Source organism: Nilaparvata lugens, chromosome 2 (genome assembly GCF_014356525.2).
Source record: "Nilaparvata lugens isolate BPH chromosome 2, ASM1435652v1, whole genome shotgun sequence".
NCBI classification, from domain to species: Eukaryota; Metazoa; Arthropoda; class Insecta; order Hemiptera; family Delphacidae; genus Nilaparvata; species Nilaparvata lugens.
Genome location: NC_052505.1, coordinates 16,824,300 through 16,848,462, shown reverse-complemented (window position 1 = coordinate 16,848,462; position 24,163 = coordinate 16,824,300). Strand labels below are relative to the sequence as shown.

Sequence of the window (24,163 nt, the reverse complement as noted above, 5' to 3'; positions counted from 1 at the left end):
GCTAGCGGGCACGCACTCTTTTCCCTGTTACGGACAGGAAGGTGATCGTTAATCACCGTGTGATGGATCACTTGAAGAAATTCTCAGACAGATCTCCAGCAAAATTAACTCCAAACAAAAAGTTACTATTCTGCTCACCATCGGTTCAGTCGAGTTCAGTTTTTTGAGCTCCGGGGGTTTGTTTAGACGCGCTAAATAAGTAGTATTACTTTCGTTAAGACAATAATGATTGTTGTCTAATAATTTTTCTCAATTTATCACTGACATTCATAAAAATCAAGTATTGTTGAGAGGGTCTATGGAAATGTCAACGTCATCAATGAGGATAAGAATTACACACCATTATTATTCGTAATTTTCAAACATCAAAAATATGTTGTGGGCGTTTGCGAGAGTTGCAAGATTCTATAGTGAGGTCCATGTTGTAATGGCAGTATTGAATTAACAAGGGTGTTGCTATCCTTATCTTTCATTCGTCAAAGCATGTAATGCTATCCTCTACTAGCGCCGTAACGTTGCCAGATTGGTTTTTAACAATGTAGGAATATGATCGATTAACATAATCTGTTATCTCAATCATGAAAATTTGTTATTACAGCATTGGAAAATATATTTCCTTGACGAATATGATTGATTATTTTTCAACAAGAATGAACAGTTAATACACTACATCAGACATACAGGTCTAAAGAAGGTAGTGACAAGGCATAAAATGGGCAATGCTGTTCTCCTTTCTTTCTCCACTGTCATTATAACGTGGACCTCACTATAACTTTCTTGTTCGACAATATTTTGCAATTGCTAGATTATTTTAGATCCCAAAATCATCTTGAGTTTATCATTTTTGTTGCCTTTTCAAGAGATTCCACTCGAATGTTGAGTGGAGAAATAAGGAGATGAGCAGAAAGCATGCTTACGAGTCGATCATAGATCGGAGCCAGACTCAGTGGTGGCTACTCAAAAGATGCAGCGCCATAAATTATCTATCAACAATGGAATCGAAGTGCAGAGTCTAAGGGCCATAAATTTTCGATTATTTCCAACAATGTGGAAGGAGAAAGTACGAGTATTTATGGTTGGAGGCCACACCGCAAAGAGAGCGAGAGAGGACGAGAGTGAGTGAGATGGGATGAGGGAGGCCAGCGAAAGAGTGAGTGAGAGAGTGTGAGAAGGGGTGAGGTGCAGCTGAGAGGCCGGTAGTTGAGGTCTTCTCTGCAAAGGATCACTTTTCTCTCTGGATTTCTGAGCTGTTAAACGCTCCCAACTAAGCTGTGCTGTACAGCATTCTCATATTGACATTTGTTACGTCTCAATCCAATAGAAATCATTAATTAGTTGATAAACATGGAAAGAAACCTACAAATTTCTCAATTGATCACTCCTCTGCAGTTTATTTATTGATGTATTAAATATCTATCATCTTTGTGAAGCTCAATATCATTAATATTATAATCAATATAATATTTTTTATCAAAAATCGAAATCTCTCGAGCAGTGGCGTATCCAGAAAAAAATTTCGGGGGGTGATCATAACATTGGAGTAGAAAGTACATAGACTTTGAGGGTGACACCGGGGGTGTGGGAGGTATGGAATCATCCCCACCAGAGGGGGTCCGGCCCCCCCCGGAAAATGTTGAAAATATACCTTCAATTTGGTGCGATTTTACGCAATTTCCACTTGAAAACAAACATTCCATTCAAGATTTTTGGTGATCAGTAGACCACTTATTATTTTGATGTTTCCTTGAAAATCTCATAGGCCTATGGGTTTTTCGATTAAATAACAAATAGAATGGAAAATGGAGTAGAATTTTATTGGTCATTCAATTGTTTGAAAAAATAGTGATTTTGTAGAAGGTCTATTCATTATTAGATAAGAAGCCAGAATGCTTAAATTTTGGCTCCAATAAAGCACTATTTCAACCAACTTTATAGGCATAGTTTTAACATGATTAACAATTTTTTCACATTTACATGATTTCTACTTGAGTTTTCAAACTTACATTGTTTTAAGGGGGGGGGGGATAAAACATTTTTATTTCAAATATTAGGGGGATGTGTCCAGGCTTAGCTTTAACTTGATTGACATTTTTTCCAATTTACATGATTTTTACTTGATGTGTTCAAACCTACATTGGTTTGGGGGGGGATAAAATTGTGGGATAAAAATATGGGGTATACATTCCCATATCCCCCTTGGATACGCCACTGCTCTCGAGGTTATGTCGTAACCTATTTTCCTCCATTGGAAAATGTTATAAATATTGATTTGATAACTCTCATAGTTTGTAGGTCACTCGTCACTACTTATTATTTCAGATTTCAATCTTTTTGGTGTCATTACTTGATACTTATTATAAGTATAATATGGAATCGATTACCGGAGGCAAGTTCACTAAAATAAATAATAATTCCTTTTGAATCAATCATAAAATTTGTTAGTGAAAAATCACTTTCAGTAGGCTACATGCTGAATTCTTTTTTCATAGAAAGAGATGCGTGATAGAGGCTAAACGGCAATTTAGAAAAATGATGTATTCGGACAGAGTGTGGAATGTGACTAATGGTGTTTCGCTGTATGGCAGTGAATTTCCCCATTTTCCATGCCAATTTACGTCTTGTGACGGTCGCCTGTCCTAAACCGCGCGCGACTTTTTTTCATTAGCGCTCTTAACGCTTTTATTCGTCTGCTGTGCTCTGTTCGTCCCCGGTGTATCAGTTTTCCAGGACAATGTGCTCGCATAAATAAAATTTCATTCCAGTGTCGGCTACGACCCAACTGCTCAGTATTGCTATCACGTTGTCATCTTTATGCCGAACACATTCTCACTTCCTTTTCGCTCGTTTCCGTCGTCATTTTCAGCTCTTCCTCTTTGCTTTCTCTTCTCTTCCCTTTTTCGACATGCACGAAGACGAGCTATCGATTTGCAATGAGCTCTCATTTGACTTTGGAATATAAAACAGGTAGGGCTTCCATTTGCCGCGCTATCTCTTCCTGCCAGCCAATCCTGTCATCTATGTTTTTGTCATTAGAGTTGGCACCGTGCTCCAGTCATCACAGCCCCTATACTAGTTAATAAATCTACATCTCGTTATCAACTCGCTCTTTATTAAACTTGGAGCTCGCAAACTTGCGGAAGCTGTTTGTGTTTGGGAAAATTACGATTCCGGCAAGAAGTTTTCAATTTACAGGCAATGGTAGTCATCACTGAACACGACATTGAAAAAACAATAATTGAAAAAGAATTTTACCATTTCACTATAAAAGATATGATCTAGAATCTAGACTTTTTTGTCACTCCAGAAATATTTCGTTGACTTTAGTTTGTTCGAAAATGTTCCCCATAACTTGCGCTGTTTCCTCGTGATATTCACTCATTTATTCACAAACATCATACAGGCATGGTGAAAACTGGCTTAAATTATTAAACTATATCATATCTCTTCTAAATTCGCTTCATTGAAATGGATGTTAGTTAAGTTACAGTACTTCATTAGTCATTTCCGTCTATTTTTCGTATACTATCATCATCATCAATGACTCCATTGCTGAAAGCAGAACAAGAAGAACAGTAATACAATATTGATTCCAAAGAATTTGAATGATTAGACAACTTATATTTCTTCTCTTCCTCTCAATCAACTTTGAATATTCAAACAATGTGAATCATTGATTCAAATATATCTTGTCGATACAGTAAACTTGATACGCACTCAGTATTGGTGATGGATGAATTATAAATTATAATTATAAAATACGATATTCTACTAGCTTTGTCATTGTTCATCGTATAAAAATTGTTAGATTGAATGAAACAACGTAGACAGTTTGTCTGGCTCATAAATATTGACAGAGTTTACATTCATCTCTCAGCTGAATGAAATTTCAATCAACAATAGCATGGGGTGGAGATACCGTTGAACTTGTATTATTTGTCTCTGACAATAGTTAGTGCAACCAGTGGTGCGAAGTTTGTTAGACAAAACTCAAGACAGACCTCAACAACTGGCAAGTTGGAATTGTCCGGAATCCAAGTTCGCCGTGCGCCAAGCTCGTCGATTTGTGAATCGAGATGCGTCGTGGCCCATAAAAAAGTGATACGACCAAGTTTTAAAGGCATCTTGAGGGATGGAGCATACGGAGCGGAGGCACGAATTTATGTGACTTGCGGAATTGGCCTTTAGAGCCACATGTGACGTATTCATGTGGCGCATCAGGTGTTCGTTACCCCTTTCCCTTGCTCACACTTTCTTCCCCATCTTCCTCTCTCTATCCTTCCACATTCCATTCTTCTTCCCCATTCTATATTCCATTTATCTCTGCTGCCTCCTGATTTCATTCTCATCACTTTCTTGTATTATTTTTCACCTTCACATAACTTTTTTCTAGCACAGCACTTTTAACACGGTTCTCTTGTAATCTTCTACTCAGAAAATACAATACACTGTATTGTATTCCAAGGTTTTGTAAATTCAAGATTTGATATTTCATGAGGTGAGGTATATTGTATATATTGTTCATTTCGCTGTTTTATCTTTCTACCTTGGAAAACAATACATTGTATTACATCGACTATTTCACTATCACAATGACATGACTATCATAATGACATAATATGTGAGATATCCATTCATTCTATGTAATAAAATATATTTCTCCATAGAAGGACGGCAGAATGCTTCTACAAACAGATATGAGCTGACCAATTAATAATAGGCTATTCCAAGAACTCATATATTTATTATAAAGGAAGGAATTCACTTTTACATGTACGGGATAGGAAATACTGTACATGATTGACGCATCATCACTCATGAACTAATGAACTGTTCAACTTGCAATTTAACATTTATAGATTCTGAATTCATAGTGGATGGATATAGGCTTACTCAAGGTACCGTACCTAAAATACAATGTATTCTAGGTACATGGAGCTTACTCATATTGCTATTAATCAGTATTATAATCTGATCTGTGTATGAGCCCACGACTCAAACGAAAGTACTATATGAAACAAAAGTAGTGTTTTCCACAAAAGTATCCATCCTTCATTCCACATGGAATATGCTTCATAGAAATGAAATGCTATTTCTTTAAAATTTTCAACTCTTAGCTCAATAGAGGAGAAAAATAAAGTAGAATTTCGGAATAAATATTGTATTTTAGAAGTTTTGTAGTGACCCAAAAAGTGAAAGGTCAAGCAAGAGGGAGTATGAAAAGTGAAAACAAGATTCTGCACTCCGGTATAACAGTGCCATAGGGAACAGAGAAAGTTAAATGCGGAGAGGCAGCGAAGAAGGCTAGTGGAGGGTGGAGAATCGTAATTAAAGTTAAAATTTCATTAATCGTAAGATTTCATGAGCAAGCCGCTGGAAAGGGAGTAATTCGTTTGCTTTTACTTTCAAGTGGTAGCTCTCCAATTGGACCTCGAAACTCATTGCATTCCCAAGGACCGGCTTTGAGATTACTCATGATTTGATTATTCCATCATGAGAGGGAGGGCAAATTAACTCCTGACATTTAGACTTGTGACTACTTGAATTATATCTTGGTTGAGCCCAGCTAATATTCGGAGTACAACACGAGAAACTTGCCTTATGCATTTTATTTAAAATGAATGGAAGAGAAGAGGGGGTGTTGACCTTTGTTTACCACGAATGTAGAATAAATGTTCCCATTCTCAGTTTTGATAACCCAACACCTCTTCGGAAATGTTTATTTCTTCTGTTTGTCTATGTATGGAAGCTCTGGTAAGGATTCTATCCATCGCCATTCTTTCGAAAAATAGTCTCTCAACTTAGTTGCTTTTTTCAATCACAGAATTTCCATTGAGGTTACCCAGAGTGCCAATAATAATTCAACTTAGTTTTCTGAATGATTCTTAGTAGAATCAAAAATGAGACTTCTTAAAAATTCAATAGATGATTCTCCGAAATTCAAGAACAATTTTTTTCTTAGTTCCTAGAGACGTTCATTTCGTTAATAATTCAAGAGTTACGTTAAAAGGCGACTCATGTCGAAGTCTTTAGTTTCAGCCAGAATGTTCAAACAAAATAGAAATGAAAGAGAAATAATAGGCCTAAATCAAGTTTGGTCTCATAATATTGGTAAAACCAAATTTTAATTGATAATACTGTATTAATGTTTTCTAGAAGAAATGTCGCGATTCTCGGAATAGTATATTTCGCACCTAGAGCAGAAAATGAGATTTTTCCGGCTCGAAATCGGTTTCCAAGTCCGAGGCCGTAGGCCGAGGACTAGAAAAGATTGAGACCTGGAAAAACATTTTTGCCCATGGTGCGAACACTATTTTTCGCCACACACAAAAATAAACAATATATATATACATGAGAATAGCTGTTTACTTAGCACTTCCGAAAGCAGAAGTGGAAGGTGATAGCTCTAGCAAATCTGAGGTAATCTGAATATTATTAGGATTATCATGATATTATCAGGAAATTGTCCAAGTATTTTTATTTTTTATTCTGATTTGTCCAAATAACCTAAAAGATGATGTTCAATTATGTGGGAGGTTGAGTTTATACTTTTTTATTCTTTCAAATGACAATAAGATGATATTATCATAAATGTTTTAATTATTGAATAATGAAAAGTTTTTTGATCAGCTGTTTTTTGATCACCTTTCTTAGTTCCATGTTAGCGGCTGGAAAGGGTATTCTTTCCGGCCTAGGCCGGAAAGAAACCTGTTCTGACGTCAGACGAGAGTCGTCATGTTTCTTTCAGATTCTTTCAGATCTACGTAGGGACTGGAAAACAGCTGCTTTTTGTGCAGTGTGGCGAAAAAATGTTAATTGTTTCAACTTGCGAAACATGACTTGTCTTTTTAAGGCTACTCTTAATCCCAAAGTATAAGAGGCAAAGTTGAATGCAAGTTTACATTTGAGGTTCTATAAACAATATTTATTATCTTATAATATAGCTGGACTCAAGAGTGTCTTTTAATTTCTGCACCTGTTGCGTTCTTGGCGTTAATTTATCTTTTGAAAGTTCGTTCACTGAATGCTTCTGCCAACTCGTTTACGCCCAAATCCGCAAATTGTAATCTTGACAGCTCTGTGATAAGACCAGATCAATAATGTCTCTGAGATGAGAAAAATTATTCATTCCACTGTCTTCATCTCATGAGATCTCATATTGCACTCTGAGATAGAATATGAGTTTATTATGTTGTCTTTAGCTCATGAAATATTATATAGAACTTTGAGATGAAAATTGATCCATTTCACTGTCATAATCTCATGAAATTACATATTGAACTCTACTCACCACTTCCATGATTCCAAGCATATACGTATTAATATTTTCAAAATATTCTCTTTCAAAACAATGTATTTTCATCCATTGAGGATAGGATCTGATCCAAATCACCCTTCAATATTATCTTAACAATTTTTGAATACACTTCTCGGGAAAATTATTTGAAACTGACGTGGAAGTGGCTCAATCAGAGGGCTAGGCCACACTTCCAAAACAAAGAAACTGTGTGATTAGTTAATGGTTGATAAGGCGTAATTTTAGCTTCACAGCTCACTACCAATAGGAAGCAAGCAGCTTGAGAATGTCACATGCAAGTCATTGGCCAATTAGACTGCTCGATGAATTTGGGGCGTGGCTTCATTCAGTATAGTCACTTCTACATCTTCCAGTCTTGAGAGTTAGTTGGCTTTCTCCGCTAGAATTATTTCTAAAAATCCCGAGTCCTCTCTGGAATCCTTGAACTTAACAAACCAGTAGCCTTTATTTTATACAAATTCATATTTTCACAATACAATATAAATAACATTGATTGTAATTTAATCGCAACATTAACATCACAGTAATATTTGGCACTGCCAACATAAGATTCCTTGTGTGTTGGCAGTGAGTTGTAGTTCACTTATTCTGCTTCAATTCAGGTCAGTATACAACCAGGTCAGTATACAAATACAATTAATAATGCTAAAGAAGAAATTAGAATGCTAAAAATTTAATAAAGGTGAAGAAGCAATACCTATTATACAAGAAAAAAAATGTTTCAAAAAATAAAATATGTTTCAGGAGAGAAACTTCTAGAGTCGGAGCGGGGAAAATATTGGGCCAAGGGCTGCTAAATTGGGTTTGATTCCTTCAATTCACCAACATATCCAATGTTCAATGTATTTCATGATTTTAAATCAATTTAATTCCTTAGAAGCATTTTTTTCACTCACAAGGTGAGGTGAAAACTTCTAAGAATTCAAGATCTGCAAGTATTGAAGAATCAATAAGCTTGCCTTCTATGGAGAGACTGAGCAAAGCAAAAGTTCATACAGTAGTCGTATTCTCAGAGAGTTGAAGTTGAGATTATGGCATTGACAATTGTTCTGGAGTGTCATAATGCACAGGACAAACCATTCCAACTCGCGTAATCCCCATACTTAAGGAAGAGTTGAAGTGCAAAAGATACTTGAATGGAGGAGCTCTCATATTAGTGTGAGCCGAATCTTCTGCAGGATCATTTTGACGCTTTCCACGATATTTCGCTTTATGATAATGACAAATATTCAAGGATTCATGACAATCACAGATGAAGATTTCCACCAAAGAATACATTGTTTATTGAATAAAATCACTTCAATTTTATGGTCTACTTATTACTTTTATGGGATACCGACACTAGTTGTTGAAATGTTTTAAAGTTTGAAAATGTTTTTAATAAAAAGTGTACTTCATGTTTTTATATTGTTTTTATTAACATTGTTTATTGTATGATTCTAAGAGATTGAGATTGTGTATTCTATGATTCTATTAGACATTCGGGAGGAAAACTGAGATAAAATCAATAGTTTCTATTTCAGAACTTTCAAAACAAGAAGTCACTTATTGAACCTAGCTAATGATTGAAATGCTACCACAGGCTAAGAAAATGCGAATCATATCGTTTGAAACCATAAACAAGACTCTACTAAGAGTGTTTTAAAACAAATTGTATACAATTCGGGAGAGATGAGATTTGGATTGAGAGAGAAGTTCTATCGTTTGAATAACAACGAATTGAATTTCACCTCAGGTGTTTGGAAGAAGATGTATGGTATTGTGGAGTGATATCATGTGATTTGGATTGGGAGCGAAGTAAAGTACAACAAGAACCTGTTTATCCAGACGAATTTTCAGTTAGATGGAAGAGCTGAGGTTGATTGATAAATATTTATGTGGTGATAATTGATTCCTTATCAACAATAAAATGTAGGAAGCAATATCATCGTTTTGAGCCTGTGATAAAATAAAAAAAGAAGTCTTGATGGTTTTGAGTTGGGAATATCTTTGCGCTTCCCAACTACAGTGCTCACACTTTAATTTAGAAAAATGCCAGGATAAATCATGCCAGTGGTGGGACAGGGGGGAGGGATTACATTGCTTTTCATCCTCTGCAGCTGTCCTGCAATTCCCGAAGGCCGCATAATATAACTCCAGACTCAAGAAGCAAAACTCCATATTTTCAGACTAGCACGAAAACAAATATTGCTCTGGACGGGTTCGTGCAATGTCCGGTGGTAGACTCATCTTGTTCGAATTGGAAGCTGAAATATTGCTTTCATGATGTTGTTTTTCTAGTAGGTCAACATTGTTGATGAATCGGGGACTGCTCTATTTGGAAATTCTCCCAACCGTACAGAATTCTGTTCCATTGCGCAAACATGAAAATACACAGCAAATTCAGCCCTGTGGTGATCAACTGCACAATATACTGCGTTTATACCAGTGGTAACCTACAATAGTCTAACAGTAAAGTTACAAAAACTTGTTGTGTGACAGTCACAATGGCAATTTTCCATTATTGAGAAAATGAATGTTGAAATAGCGTTATAATTGAAATAGTAGGACCACAACATCTCATATCATACATCTAATTATTAGCGTTACAATTCATGATTGATATCTGTTAATATAATAGTGATTTTGCAGATATTGAGAATAATTATGTTTCTCTCTAAAGGGAAAGATAGATGAGAATCACATCATATTCAATGAGAACTTGAATGTTAGTATGGAAAGATACATTAGAGTTTTGCAAGGCGTATCTGAAATTGAATCATTTGAGTATTAACTGGAAGAACTGAAAAGTTACGGATACAGTAAAGCTGCGTTTACACCAAAGTTATTACAACAAAATATTGATAACTTAATCCTTAATATCGGGGCACCGAGCTTCGCTCGTTATTTTTATGTATTGATAAACAGAACACAATTCTCTAAAATGATCGTGTTCATATTTCACAGGTGGCTATATGTCATCTTATGAATTTCGGGGATGCGATATTTTGATTTTTCACTTACTCACTCGCTCACTCACTTTTTTACTATCCACAGCTGTTTCAGCCAAGGATGAATTATCATTTTAATGTCGTTCAGCGAGTTTTCCCAAGGATGAGACCTAGTGCAATCGAATCTTAATATCATAGCCTAAACCTACTATGTTCCAAATTTTGTGAAAATCGTTAGAGCCGTTTTCGAGATCCGTTGAACATAAATAACCAGATATATAAATATAGAAATTGCTCGCTTAATATAATAGGATAGATTCTACTAGATTGAAAGGAGCTTGACAAACCCATATGTTCATCATTTGTATGATAAGTTATGTTCAATTTAATAGAATCTATAAGGATTAAGTTATTAACATTTTATTAATAACTTTGGTGTGAACGCAGCTTTATAAAATTATCTTAAACTTGCATTTACATTATTCCAGTAAGTCATCTGAGATATTCAATGTATTCAATATTTGCAAGTTTGATGTTTGATTGTGAGATAAGGCGAGTTTTTTGAGAGAGACACTCTGATAACAAGTCAATAAACTAGTATTTTATACACTTTATACTAAAGGTTACTACAAAAAGATTCAAGATTCAAAATTTGAATAGATTTCAAGACTTATCTCTTATTCAATTATCATGATAATCTCTGTCATAAGACAAACAATCATTCCAACAACAAAAAACTAATTTAGTTCGACTTTCTGGCTGCAATATTGAAAAAGCGAAATGGTAACAAAAACTGTTCGGTCAATAAAAGTTTTCTGTTTTAATTATCTGACACCACGATGACATTACGAGAATAAATTCGAAAACTTCCATCAATTAAGCCTTTCCTTTCCTATCTGATCCAAAAGTTCTAGAGGTAGATAATAATTGTGTAATGGAATTTGAAAGCGAGGCTCAGGAATTAATAGTGATATCCTAAACCCTCCAAGTTGAACTTTGCGACTAACTGTCAAGGACAATGCCGGTGATAAATAGATGTTTCATGTCGTGGTAACACTCCAACATGTTGGTTCAGGAAACAACAGCAACTTTGCATGTGAGGCTCAACATCAAGTTGACCTGTCAGCTATTTTGAATGTCTTTATCAATATTATACAGAAAGCTACTGAAAAGAGCGACCTAAATATCACCACCGTATCTTACCAGATGGAATGAATAAAGAAACTGTTTGTAAGAAGAAATAACAATCTTACTTCAGATTTTGAATGTACTTATCAATATACAGAGATACACAGAAGAGAGCGACATAAATACCAACCAGTATCTTGACAGATCGAATGAACACAAACGACAAGATTTTACTTCAGTTTTCCCATTCTTCATCATCTATATTTTATCAGTGAATTCATTGATTCAATAACCATAAATTCATGAAAAATTCTCAAATATTTTATAGACTTTGTAGCTTACAGATTTCTCATAACAGTACCAAGGAGCTATCGTGATGTACCCTATCACAATTGGAAATCATCATCATTATCTAGTAGATGAAGCAGAAAACTTACTCAACTCTCTTATGAGGGTTCTTATAATACTGATCCTGAAAATACAGATACTCAACTCTCTTATAAGGGTTCTTATAATACTTTTTGTGTAGTTGAGAAGTTGATATTGTGGTAATTATTCATATTGAATGAAAAAGACTAAGAAATCGTCAAAAAACCACTGATTTATCTTAAACTCTTATCAGTGATTGACAATGGTGTAATAACCGAAACCGGTCTTTCTAATTATCAATAAATCAGTGTTTTTTTGACAATTTATTAGTTCTTATAATACTGATCCTTGTACTTTTTTACAGATGATGTCCACATGACATCCCTGATGCTCCTAATCCCGTCATCAGGGATGTCATGATGACGGAAGAATAATGATTAGAGATGACTAGCAGCTTGAAGGCGAACACACAGAGCAGCAGACGGTCGTATGCAGACAGACGTAGGAAAAATTCCCTCCCAGATGTAATGTTGCAACTTACACAGACGTCTGTCGTCTATCTACATATGTCTGCTCACTTCTGCTTGCAGACGGTTGATTTTGTTTTCCAAGTATGTTTGCATACGTCAGTCTGTTGCTGTGTATGTTCGTCTTTATGTTCATAATAATTTTATTGTCAGATAGTGGAGTTAGTCTTACGCAGTTACACTTTCAACACGATTGATGTAAGTTATATAATTTATTGAAAGAATAAAACGTTGATGTTGTCAATACCACAATATCAACGTCTTATTCTTTCAATTATGGAGAAATACCACGACATCTCATACCATACAATCAAATTATTATATAATTTAATAAACTCCCATATCCATTATTTATTACCACTCACATCAGCCACTGCTATTGCAATGAATATTATTTATTTAGATAAATTTCTAGAGGGAGAACGAGTTCACTGACAAAGACTCATCTGTGAAGAGTAGTAAAAGGCTAAAACCGTAGCGTGACAATCCTTCAAGCGGCTTCCTTTGTTCTGGAAGCTCTAATTAGGGCCAACGCTGAAAGAACACCACTCCGCTTTGTCAAGTTTATCCTTTTCCGCATGCTCGCAGCTCTGATGCAATCAGTGTTGCGAATAAGACTCTTAAAATACGAGCAATTATCACAGTTTACTTGCAGAACGTTTATTCAAGCTCTCTTATGAAGATGAGAACTGCATTAGGCTTTTGAGGTTCAATGAATTTCAGAAAATTGCAATGTTGGTGCTGTAAAGACGGGGAATAATATTATATGGTGTAAAATCAATGAGGAATGAATGCTTCATTATCACTGATTAACTGAAATATTGAATTGTTTTTAAACTATTTCTGACGACAACTACAGTCTATTTTTTGAATAATAGCTTTTGAAAACTAGTACTCACTTTCGGATATCCAAGTCCCTTCCAACACTGAAAGCGCTTCACACGTGAGTACTACTTTATAACTCTTGGGGCCGGTTTCCGAGCTCGGGATTTGGCTAAGTTCTAGACTTTATACTGCTGGAGTAAGAAAATTGGCTTCCCGAAACGGGGCGTAGTCGTAGTCATTGTCAAAGTCACGTTTGAATTAAAATTCAAAAAAATAGAAAATTAAACACAAAATAAAGTAAAGAGAAAATAGTGTGAAGTTTCAGCTATTTTGAATTATCTAGAAATGTTCAATTTCGTTAAGGAAAAACGTCTCCAATTAAAGAAATGAGAAAATAAAAACTGCGACTACGCCTCGTTTTGGAAAGCATTTTGGAGACGTTTCTCCAATTAAACATTTCTAGATAATTCAAAATAGCTGAAACTTTACACTATTCTCTCTTTATTTTATTTTGTGTTTAATTTTCTAGTTTTTTGAAATTAAATTCAAACGTGACTTTGACAATGACTACGACTACGCCCCATTTCGGATAGCCAATTTACTGACTCCAGCTGTTTAAAGTTGTTTAAAGTCTAGAACTTAGCTAAATCCCGAGCTCGGAAACCAGCCCTTATAAAAAAAACAGACTAGTGTTGTCAAAAATAGTTCAAGAACGGATTATTAAACAGCAGTTCGTCATGGAAAGTGGAATATATGAGGAATATTGAGATGATATAATAGGATACTAGTTTGTTTTATCAGATTGGATCTTCATAAGTTTATCAGACAGACTACATTGTAATCTAACAACATCTAGGCTTCCTATTCATGAGAATGTGATGGATCTATTTATTTATTGGTATTCAATCATTCGTATAATTGAAGATCGGATCAATTCCAAATGTTTTACTCAAATATCACTGATAAGAAGGAAAGTTTTGAGAGAAAATGGATCACTTCCACACTCTCATATTCACTCTGCTTTTTAAACTCATCAGAGACACTGGAATTGATTTATAGGAATCAATTAACTTTGAGGATCGAATACTGTAGTAAATCCTGCAAAATAACTATTAGAGATCTATCTCATAATAGTGGACACTTATTACTGCGTGCAACATCAGGAATGTTGTAATAAGTAATCAATTTATTGCATATCACCTCTTGTCTTCTACTCATATGCTTTCATGGATCCAAGTATTGAAAGTAATTTCTCAGATCCACAGAGTAATAAATTAAGTATAAATTATAGTTATATTCCTTAATGAGGTGAACAGAATTTTGAATAATAGCATGACAAAAGTACAAGCGAAATATCACATAAATGTTTCTCTTTGTGTACTTTTCACTATTATTGTTGACTATAGGTGTATTTGAGCAGTAGCCTATTCCAACCTTTGAATGAAGGTCAGCTTTATTGGCTGTCACAACTCCTGCCATGTATACTCATAGAATAGAGCTATATGGACCCAATCTGTTACTTCATAATCACCAAACAACGCTTGGATTTGTTTAACAGTGAAAACAAACGATCATTCAATTCTTGATCACGTTTTCTCTCGGAACAGGAGTGTTTGTGTTATTGGGTAACCAACTGTGATTGTTTCCACAAAACAGTGTTGGATTTTAAAAAACTAATAGGCTTCCATCCCTCATATTGAACAACATCCAACGTTTCAAGTCAACGTTTGACAAATTCAAGAGAATGTCAAAATGTGTAAAAGGGATCCTTAATGAGTTTTTTTAAAAACTGTATGAGTGCGATTCAGAAACGTTTGGCCAATTTCTTCAGAAGCTTCATTTTTATGAAAACATTGGTTTTCAGATAGTATCTTTGTGTAGAATATCTCAATATATTGTAAGGCTAAGCAAAAAATAGCAGACACATTGAATGAAAAGCTTCATTTTTATGAGAGCACTGCTTTTCACATAGAATCGTTTTGTGAAATATCCTAATGTATTGGAAGACTTGATAAAAAAATAGCAGTCAGATATTGAATGGAAAATACTTGATATCCACAGAACGACTAATTCATTCAAACAATTTGAGATACTAGTTTTGGTTGTTACACTATTATTAATGTCTAGTAAATTGAAAGCTTGAACATTGAACAGCAGTATAGTCTCTTATCGGCCATTTTGAATATTAGCTGTAGACCAATGAATGTTGAGCTCCACTGCTATTGGCCGGAACTAGACACGCCCAAGGAGTATTCCAAATAATATATGGTCATGATAACTATTAAGTAACAAAAAGTTGAATAAAGTAACTAGAAAAACAAAATCAATAATATATATATATATATATATATATATATATTATATATATATATATATATATATAATATATATATATATATTTATATATCTGGTTATTTATGTCCAACAGATCTCGCAAATGGCTCTATTTTCACGAAATTTGGAACATAGTAGGTTTATGATATAAAAATTCGATTGCACTAGGTCTCATCCCTGAGAAAACTCGCTGAAGGACATGAAAAGGATAATAATAATTGATTCTTGGAAAAACAGATGATAATTTCGTCGTTTGTCGATAACAAAAGATGCGAGTGCTGTGTGGAAGAGAGACAGAATTATGTTCAGCTGTTAAACTATTTGAAAATGAAAATGAAAAAAATCTTTATTTACAATCAATCCGGCTTTTCTATCGAGAAGAATTATCTAGAAATTCTAATCGACTCGATCAAAATAATCTGATTTGTTGACGTGATATGGTATATCATTCTAAATTAGAGTATCATAATTTTCAAAGTTAATCATTATTTTACAGTTTTAAGTGATTGGTGAGTGTTATTTTGTGATTAAATTTGGTTTGTAAACGATATAAATTGAAACTTTTTTATTTTTAAAAGGTTGGAATGAAAATTGAACCTGAATTCAAGGTTATGTTCCATAACCTACTTCTTGAAATATTTATAGTGCTCCGATATTGAGAATGAAAAGAAATACGAGAAAGAATGGGGGAATACACAATTTGAGCCTATGAAAATAGGCTACATGAGACTAAAACAAGAATGGTTCTCGACCAAAGTTAGACACTAGCTACTTGATTTAAAAATTATCTTGAATATCATGTCCGTAGGGTTTCTTGATTCAATGATTATCAAATATTGACAGTGGAGGTGATTTGATTTGAGGTGAGTATTTTCAAGGTTCCTCAATAGTCTTCTACAAATAACTTGGGAAGGAAGGAGAAATATCATTATCTATTCATTCGTACATTTGATAATAAACAAATTATATTTATGAATCTTCTGAGAAGTTGAAGGAATGAAATGAAAAGTATTGGGCAAATATGCTACAAAATTAAGAGTGAAGATGTGTATGGGGAATTCCCTTAACTGAGTTAGTTTATATCAGTGAAGATTTTAACAGAAGTATCAATCATTTCCCTTTCTAGAAAGCATTTGAGTACAAGTAGTAGTTAATCAAACAATTATAATGAGAGAGGGTTAACTAATTTCACAACAATGAGAGACCGATTGCGTTGTAACTTGAATTGAGGCGCGAGTTGTGTGGAGGAGGTCTGAACTTTTCAGCTCATCTTTTCTTTGGCTGCAAATAATGATACTTGTTGGCAGGAGGTGATGGATTGGACTGTCGTGTCGCAAGTTTCCTTCTCTCCGCCACAGAAAGGAAAACCGAGAAATTAGATGCCGGATGTGGAAATACGGATACAGCTGGAATTGGAGGGAAAGAGAAAGTTCTTTGAACGAACAGTTCAACTGGCCCATTCTATCATCACAAGAATCATCATTCATCTTGCTTACCCTGTCTGGCCTCCCGAATGTTTTTCTTGTTGACTTTCCATTATGGAATACAGTATTCCTCACAAAGCGAAAAATGTTGGGAAAAGAACATTCTTCACCATAATTCCAGCTTGGAATTTTCATCTAGCGTGATTGCTCTTGAATACATTGATGTGGGAAGGTATTTTTTGGAAAGCGCATCAACTATTTTGCTGAATTATTGTCATCAGAATAGAAAGCGAAATAATGTATCACTTTTTGAGTTTTATCCGAGTACATAAAGGTGCGTACAGATATACGCGCCGCGAACATGAGCGTTTCACTTTTAAAATCAGCTGACTATATCTGTATTTTTACAGAAACGGTAAGATACAGATATAAAAAGCTTGGCATCAGCTGATTAAAAGTGAATTGCTCATGTTCGCGGCGCGTAAATCTGTACGCACCTTAACGTATCACGTTCAGTGATGAGCTTGATGTTTATAAATTTCAGTTATTATAAAGTTTAATTATTTTTGGAGTACAGTACCACGTTCGGATTCCATAAGTTCACTATGTTTTGCAGGTGCTATTCAAGTTGCCACTTGCCTGTGCAACTCCATGCTAATTATTCCATGTAAGTTTAATTTGTTTTTCTGTTGAATAAAGAACCTTTGGAAGCTTCAGTGCAATAGAATTACGATTTATCTATTTATTTATTCATTTATGCTTTGATAGATACAATACCATTCTCAATTATGATTGAACAGGCTTAGAGCCCAAAACTTATGTCATGATGTGCAGCAATATTTCCACTACTAGTTAATTATTATTGAAATTTGAGATTTGAAAATAAATCTGATTGAAATCATAAATATTAGAAGAGGGAAATACTGGAAGAGGGATCCATCTGTAGAAGAAAATGTCTAATTCTCAGCTTTCTGATCTTAGTTTATGCCAATTACAATATTATGTCATCCTATATGGGATAAGATCTCTTTAACATACTTGGATTATTTAAATTATCGAATAGAATCAAATTGATCAATCAAATTATTTTTCATGAGCTGGGAAACACTCTCCATCAATAATTTGTTCTTTATTAATGAAATATATTGCTTTTATTTTCTATGAGCTGGGAAACACTCTCTTTAGATAATTTATTCTTTATTAATTTAAAAAAAATTGATTGATGTGTCGTGTTTTTATTATTCATGTGGATTTTCTCGGGGGAAGAAGTATATGATGACTAAAGAAAAAAATTATGATCCAACATGATATAATATCAAAATATCATGTTGATGAACTTTATTATTAAACCAAAAAAAAAAAATCAATCTTACACTCGACCATACTTCATATCAGGATGAGTAGCCTAATGATGCCTAATTGTTATGATGTCTGATTGTCTGCTGCATAATTTACGAGAAATAGATAATATTCAAACAATCCTCCTATTGCAAGAACTATCTGAAGACTTTCACAGATGCAAGAGTTACTCTAATTATCACTGTATTCAAATATTCTGTGGATTATGGAGGGATTTTCAAGCATTAAATAAAAATACTAAGGAATTGTCAAAGACCACAGATTCATTGATAGTCTAGTTAAAAAGACCGGTTTCGGTTCTTACACCATTGTCAATCTCTGATAAACTCACTATTTCCATTTAATCATTAATTAAACCATTTTCATGAATCTTGAAAAGTATCTTGAACACAATCGTAATAATAATAGAACGATTTCAGAAAGATATATTGTCACGATCATATATATAATAAAGATACCTTTAAGTTGATACGTTTTACGATTTCAGAAAGATATCTTGACAGGACCATGAAGCAAAGTTTCCTTTAACTTGTATTATTTGTTTCTGGAACGATATATTCAATCTGACAGAGATAGTTGTGACAAATTTTGCCGTGACACAAAATGCTACGGAAACAGAAATCTGAACAGAATTTTGATACACAATAAAGAGAGCCAAAAATGAAGAGAGCTGTGAATTGTTTGAGAGTGTAGCAGAATTTGAATTTTGTTGGTGGAGTTTTTGCACTTGATGGCTGGCTGGCGGCTTAAGCCAAAGCTGCTACTCTCGGATTACCGAGGCAAAGCTTCGCTCCGCATTGCGGGACTGGATATGAAATATTCGGACATTCCGGATGAAGAATGCCCTGTCAAGGCATGCACAAGACTATGTGGCTGCACTTCCACTTCCACTGCCAGCAACCAGCAAGTAGTGTTCTCCAGAAACAGCAACATTATATCCGACCTCAATCCCCTAAACTTGTCACTCTTATCACTTATCTTAGAATTCAAAATTTCTAGTTCATTCATTTCTGGACTGAAAAGTGAACTCAAATCAATTCAAGTGGATAGCATAACCTATAGTTTTTATTCATTCACAACTCTACCTTCATTGTATTATCATTCATCCCATCATCATCACCTAGGCTTAAAATACTTCTAGAAAGTCGCCTTCGTAAAATAATAAATTATAAAATCTCTCCTCAATTCCCAGTAGCATCTCACATAGCATTGGGTTGCATTCTCTTATTGATTCATACAATAAGTATATCATCAGAAATGATAGGAAGAGTGGAAATTAGTTAACCTTGTGCTATTCCTCTCCCAAATTTAGATAAGGTTAGACATAGTCCGAAGTCTTGTAGTTGTTCACTTCACAAAATTTTCAGTTCTCAATTATTTTCACAGCTTATTATTTCCAATACAATATTATTAGACAATATATAGAACTTTTTGTATTTAGGATGTCCAATACTCCAGAAGTATTACACAAAAAATAGAGTGTTCGGAGTATTTTCCATAATAAAGGACCTGGTCACTGAACCATATAGCAATAGTACAGTATGGCTGTAGCTAAAATTGCATGAAGTTTCTAGCTCAAAACTTTCTAGTTTCATTAGGAATTTAGACTCTTCAAATACTACTGTTCTAAATTAAGTTAATTTTAGACTCTAATGGTATCTATTTGATTCAAAATTTGCTTGTTTATCTCAGCTTTGGAGTGTGAATTACTTTTTGAAAAGTGAAAGCATAGAGAAAAGAGAACTACTTTTTTCTATTTCTTTTGTCTCTGGATATTCTTTGGTGAAAGTGGCATAACCTACATTTTGATCTGGACTGTATAGTATAAGTATAGAAAATAAGACTGTTGCGGGCTTGAGCCTGTGGTGTCTTTTCTTATTCAAATTATTTGTGCACAATGTAATTAAAAAATACACAATGTACTTCATACACTATATTGGGCTATCTGTGGATCAGGATTCAAATTGAATGGGAAATGTAGAAGTGGTTAACAAACATCACAATATTTATTAATCGTAGTCAGTGTCCTTTCATTGAATGAGTGGGATACATTCAGCATTTCAGCTTTCTCAACATTATCGTCCCTCATCGAACTTTTCCGTATCAAATGGGAACATTCAATCTAATTTTGATGTGCTGGCTCAATCGACTTTCTCATGTTCAACTTGTGACAGTAGATATTCCGAATGATTTTTGTTGTACTCTGGTACTCTGAATAAAGAGAGATGATAACTTAACATCAACTACTGATATATTTTGAGGAAAACAGAACAAAGAGACAGCATACAACACGAACAGATTATTGAGGATTCGGCTATTTTATAGCATCTGTTGAAGATATTCCTCCCAAATAATATATGGTGAGTTGATCTATTTATGATGTTTGGTGAATCTATGTAGTTAGTGTTAACGGTTAGTAATAAGGAATGGGGAGAATTTTTTGTCATCTCTGTTACTGTGTATCATGGAAGCAAGAGAGACAAATGCGAAGGGACCATGGAAGCCTGAAATTGCATTTTCTTCAACATCTTGAGATACGAACCGTGAAATTAATCGAGAGGAGTATTATCAAGTGATGAGGGTATATTTTGTCATAACTACAAGATAAGATCATTATTTATGCTATTCTCTGTGAATGATATCCATATTGAATGAAACGGAACTTTATTCCAAGTCCAGAGAAACCATGAGGGAGCATTTTGATAGTAGTTAGTAGCATCATTCTCATGGGGGTTAAATGAGAACACTCAAATGAAACAAAAGTTGAGTGAACACAAATGAGGGCATCTAAGTGCGTTTCAGCGGAGATCTGGAGCGTAGAGAAGGCCGAGTCCTTTGACGAGTACCCTTTTCCAAATACTGTATTAAGTAGCTTATAAACCTCTCTTATTACGCTGCCTCTTTTCAGGGTCCAACAAAGAATCGTTGGGATTATGTTTGAAGCTACCTAAATTCTCACCTCATTTGTAAGAGAGGAGTTACATTCACCAAGAATTATAAATATACATGCACTTTACATCTATATTGGGTATTTATGCCTAGAATGAATTTGACAACTGATCAATATCAAAAGTTTTTCTCATTTCACTTGGTCCAAATGTACAAGAATAGAAGAGTTTCAAGAATCTAAGGCGGAATGCACACCGGAGAAACGAGTTTCGTGAAAAAAGTTTCAGGAAACGTGGAACGAAAGTTGCTCGCAATCGACTGATAATATTAAGCAGGAAACGTTTATTTTGTATGCATGCGCGAGTGAAACGGATTGCATGAAACAAGTTTCATGAAAGAGGGCTTTACGAAATGCGTTTCTCAGGTGTGCATTCCGCCTAACCACTTATAATAAATCAATCTCTAATTTCTGTAGTTCACTCGTTCAATTCACTCTTAACATAATCGAATATTGAAAGAAGCATTATCAGTTGGAGTTTTTAGAGATAGATTCAATAACTGGTTGATGGATCAGTCAGTTTTCTTTTAGTTGACAAGTCATGCCAAACCAATGAAGATATTTATATTCATTTATTATATTGATAGAACATTACACTATTGGGAAGAGAAAACAAGCGCTAGCCCAAAACCTTTTCTCTCTCTAAATTTAATAAAATGTTATCCACTGATGGTCAAGCCAAAAGTGAATAATCAATACCATAACCAATCTCTAGGCTATTGACTGATGGAAAAAAATCTTTGTAGTGATATAGTAATACTAGATAATAATATATCTAGATATACTAGTATATTCATATACTAGTTTCACTAGATAAATATCGGGGCACCCAGCTTCGCTCGTTATTTTTATTTATTGATAAACAGAACACAATAATTCTCTAAAATGATCGTGTCCATGTTTCACAGCTGGCTATATGTCATCTTATGATTTTCGGCGATGCTATATTTTGATTTTTCACATACTCACTAGCTCACTCACTTTTTTACTATCCACAGCTGTTTCAGCCAAGGATGAATTATCCTTTTGATGTCGTTCAGCGAGTTTTCCAAAGGATGAAACCTAGTGAAATCGAATCTTTATATCATAAACCTACCATGTTCCAAATTTCGTGAAAATCGTTAGAGCCGTTTTCGAGATTCGTTAAACATAAATAACCAGATATAAAAATAATTGAATAATAAAAATTGATGGAACCAGATATATAAATACAGAAATTGCTCGCTTAATATAATAGCATATATCTAGTGATACTAGATTACTAAGTACTATGTACTACTATTCAAGTTGAACTCAATATGCGTCGAATTTAATTTAATAATGATAAGAAGTAGAGAGCATGGATTAGAGACTATTGAAGTTGTGAATTTGAAACAATCGTTGCAATACACCATCATCATTTCCAGTCATCACACATTATAATCAACATCTTTCTCTGATTTTCAAGTTTTCCATACAAAAGTTACAAGAATTACCATAGGGTACCCCATAGGGTACCAATCAAGGTTGGATATTCAACAGCAGATTAGATTCAAACACCGTCATTTCCATAGTTCGAAGAAAATAGAAGTTCAAGTTCGAACTGAACTAGCATGCTTGGAAGTTGGCCACGTCGATACAGGCGAAAAAATTGAAGATTCGTGGCGGGAAAAGTCATATATGAGGATAAGGTTCGTTTCTCGGACAGAAATCAGATTCAGGTTATAGGTTATTGGATGGGCAACTGTTATCAAATTTTCGCCCATCGCAGAGATGGAAGATGGCTGCAGGGTAAATGACGGTTCTACGGTCTCAAGCCCTGAAACTGAATTTTTCAAGTTTCCTTGTTGAATGCCAGTAGAGCCGCAATCAGCCTCCTTTCTTAAAACTCATTAAAAGTTGTTGATAACAACAGTGGCAGACAATTTGTCAATGTCCCTTTTGATTCATCATTAGTATCATGTTCAACTGGGACAGGTGATGTTGCAATAAACTCTTCAAAGTCGATTTTATCGTATTTTCAGAAACCAGAAACTCTAACTTGTGAGAGTGTCGGTGATTTTCATATCAGCTAACCTTCTTGCGGCTTCCACCAAAACAAAAGTAGCTGCCGGTAGAATTTGTTCAAAACCATTGATCGAATTCAATTATAATATTAGTTGAATAATAATATTCAGCTGTATTGAGGGAGTTGAAATATAGGTTGCGCAATCCTTCGGTCTTTATTAGCAGTAGGTTCAATGGAGTGGATAAGATTTTAAAAGAAATTGCAGAGACTCAACTGCTAGAATATTATTACTGGTATAATCATTTCCAATATTCAATGATGGACATCACATATCCAGACAGTATCATTTTTCAAATTTATTTTTGTCAATATTTGGTCCATATTCCTCGGCCAATATTTGCAGTAGCAGAAGTCCTTAGTTCTATTTATGTAGCTCTCAATCGATAATTCAAATTTAGCCTAATCATTATACAGGATTGGATAATCTCTAATATTTCAAAAATAATGGTGATAAAGTCTTGATGAAAAAATGTTTTACCATGAAGAAAAGAGAACATTAGAAGATTTTCCATGGAATAGGGTGATAGGTGAACTGAATGATTCTTACCTGGCACCAGTCATATTGCCGCAAAGCATTGGTTCATCTTCGTCGGTGAATATCCAATGACTGCTGTTTGAAATCCACCTGGAGAGAACAAACGAAGCATTAGGAAATATGATGATAATTCATGGAAAAACAATTTTAATTGGATAGTATTCCAATTCTGCACTCAAAATATGAATGTGATTCTCTCCAAATCAATAATATCATATTCTGTATAAGTGGAGTTTCATCCATTCCATGCATTGAAGATTAATCACTTGCTTTGTATTGAACTCTGAATATTAGATTGATCATTTTCGATGGAGGAATCTGAGATTTCCTAGTTCAAAATAATAAGTTCACTTTTAGTTTCTCAATTGAAAATTCTAGATGTGAAAATTATATTGTAGACCTGATTCCGTATAATGTACTTCA

At 34.4% G+C, this 24,163-nt stretch overlaps 1 protein-coding gene across 1 annotated transcript in view; it reads right to left on the bottom strand.

The window, feature by feature from the left end:
* LOC111048413 (sodium channel protein 60E) overlaps positions 1 to 24,163 on the bottom strand; it is a 245,360-nt gene that overhangs the window by 80,424 nt on the left and 140,773 nt on the right. The window contains exon 6 of the mRNA XM_039420001.1: positions 23,753 to 23,830. Within this exon, the coding sequence (XP_039275935.1) occupies positions 23,753 to 23,830 (78 nt within the window). The remainder of the gene's footprint in view (positions 1 to 23,752; positions 23,831 to 24,163) is intronic.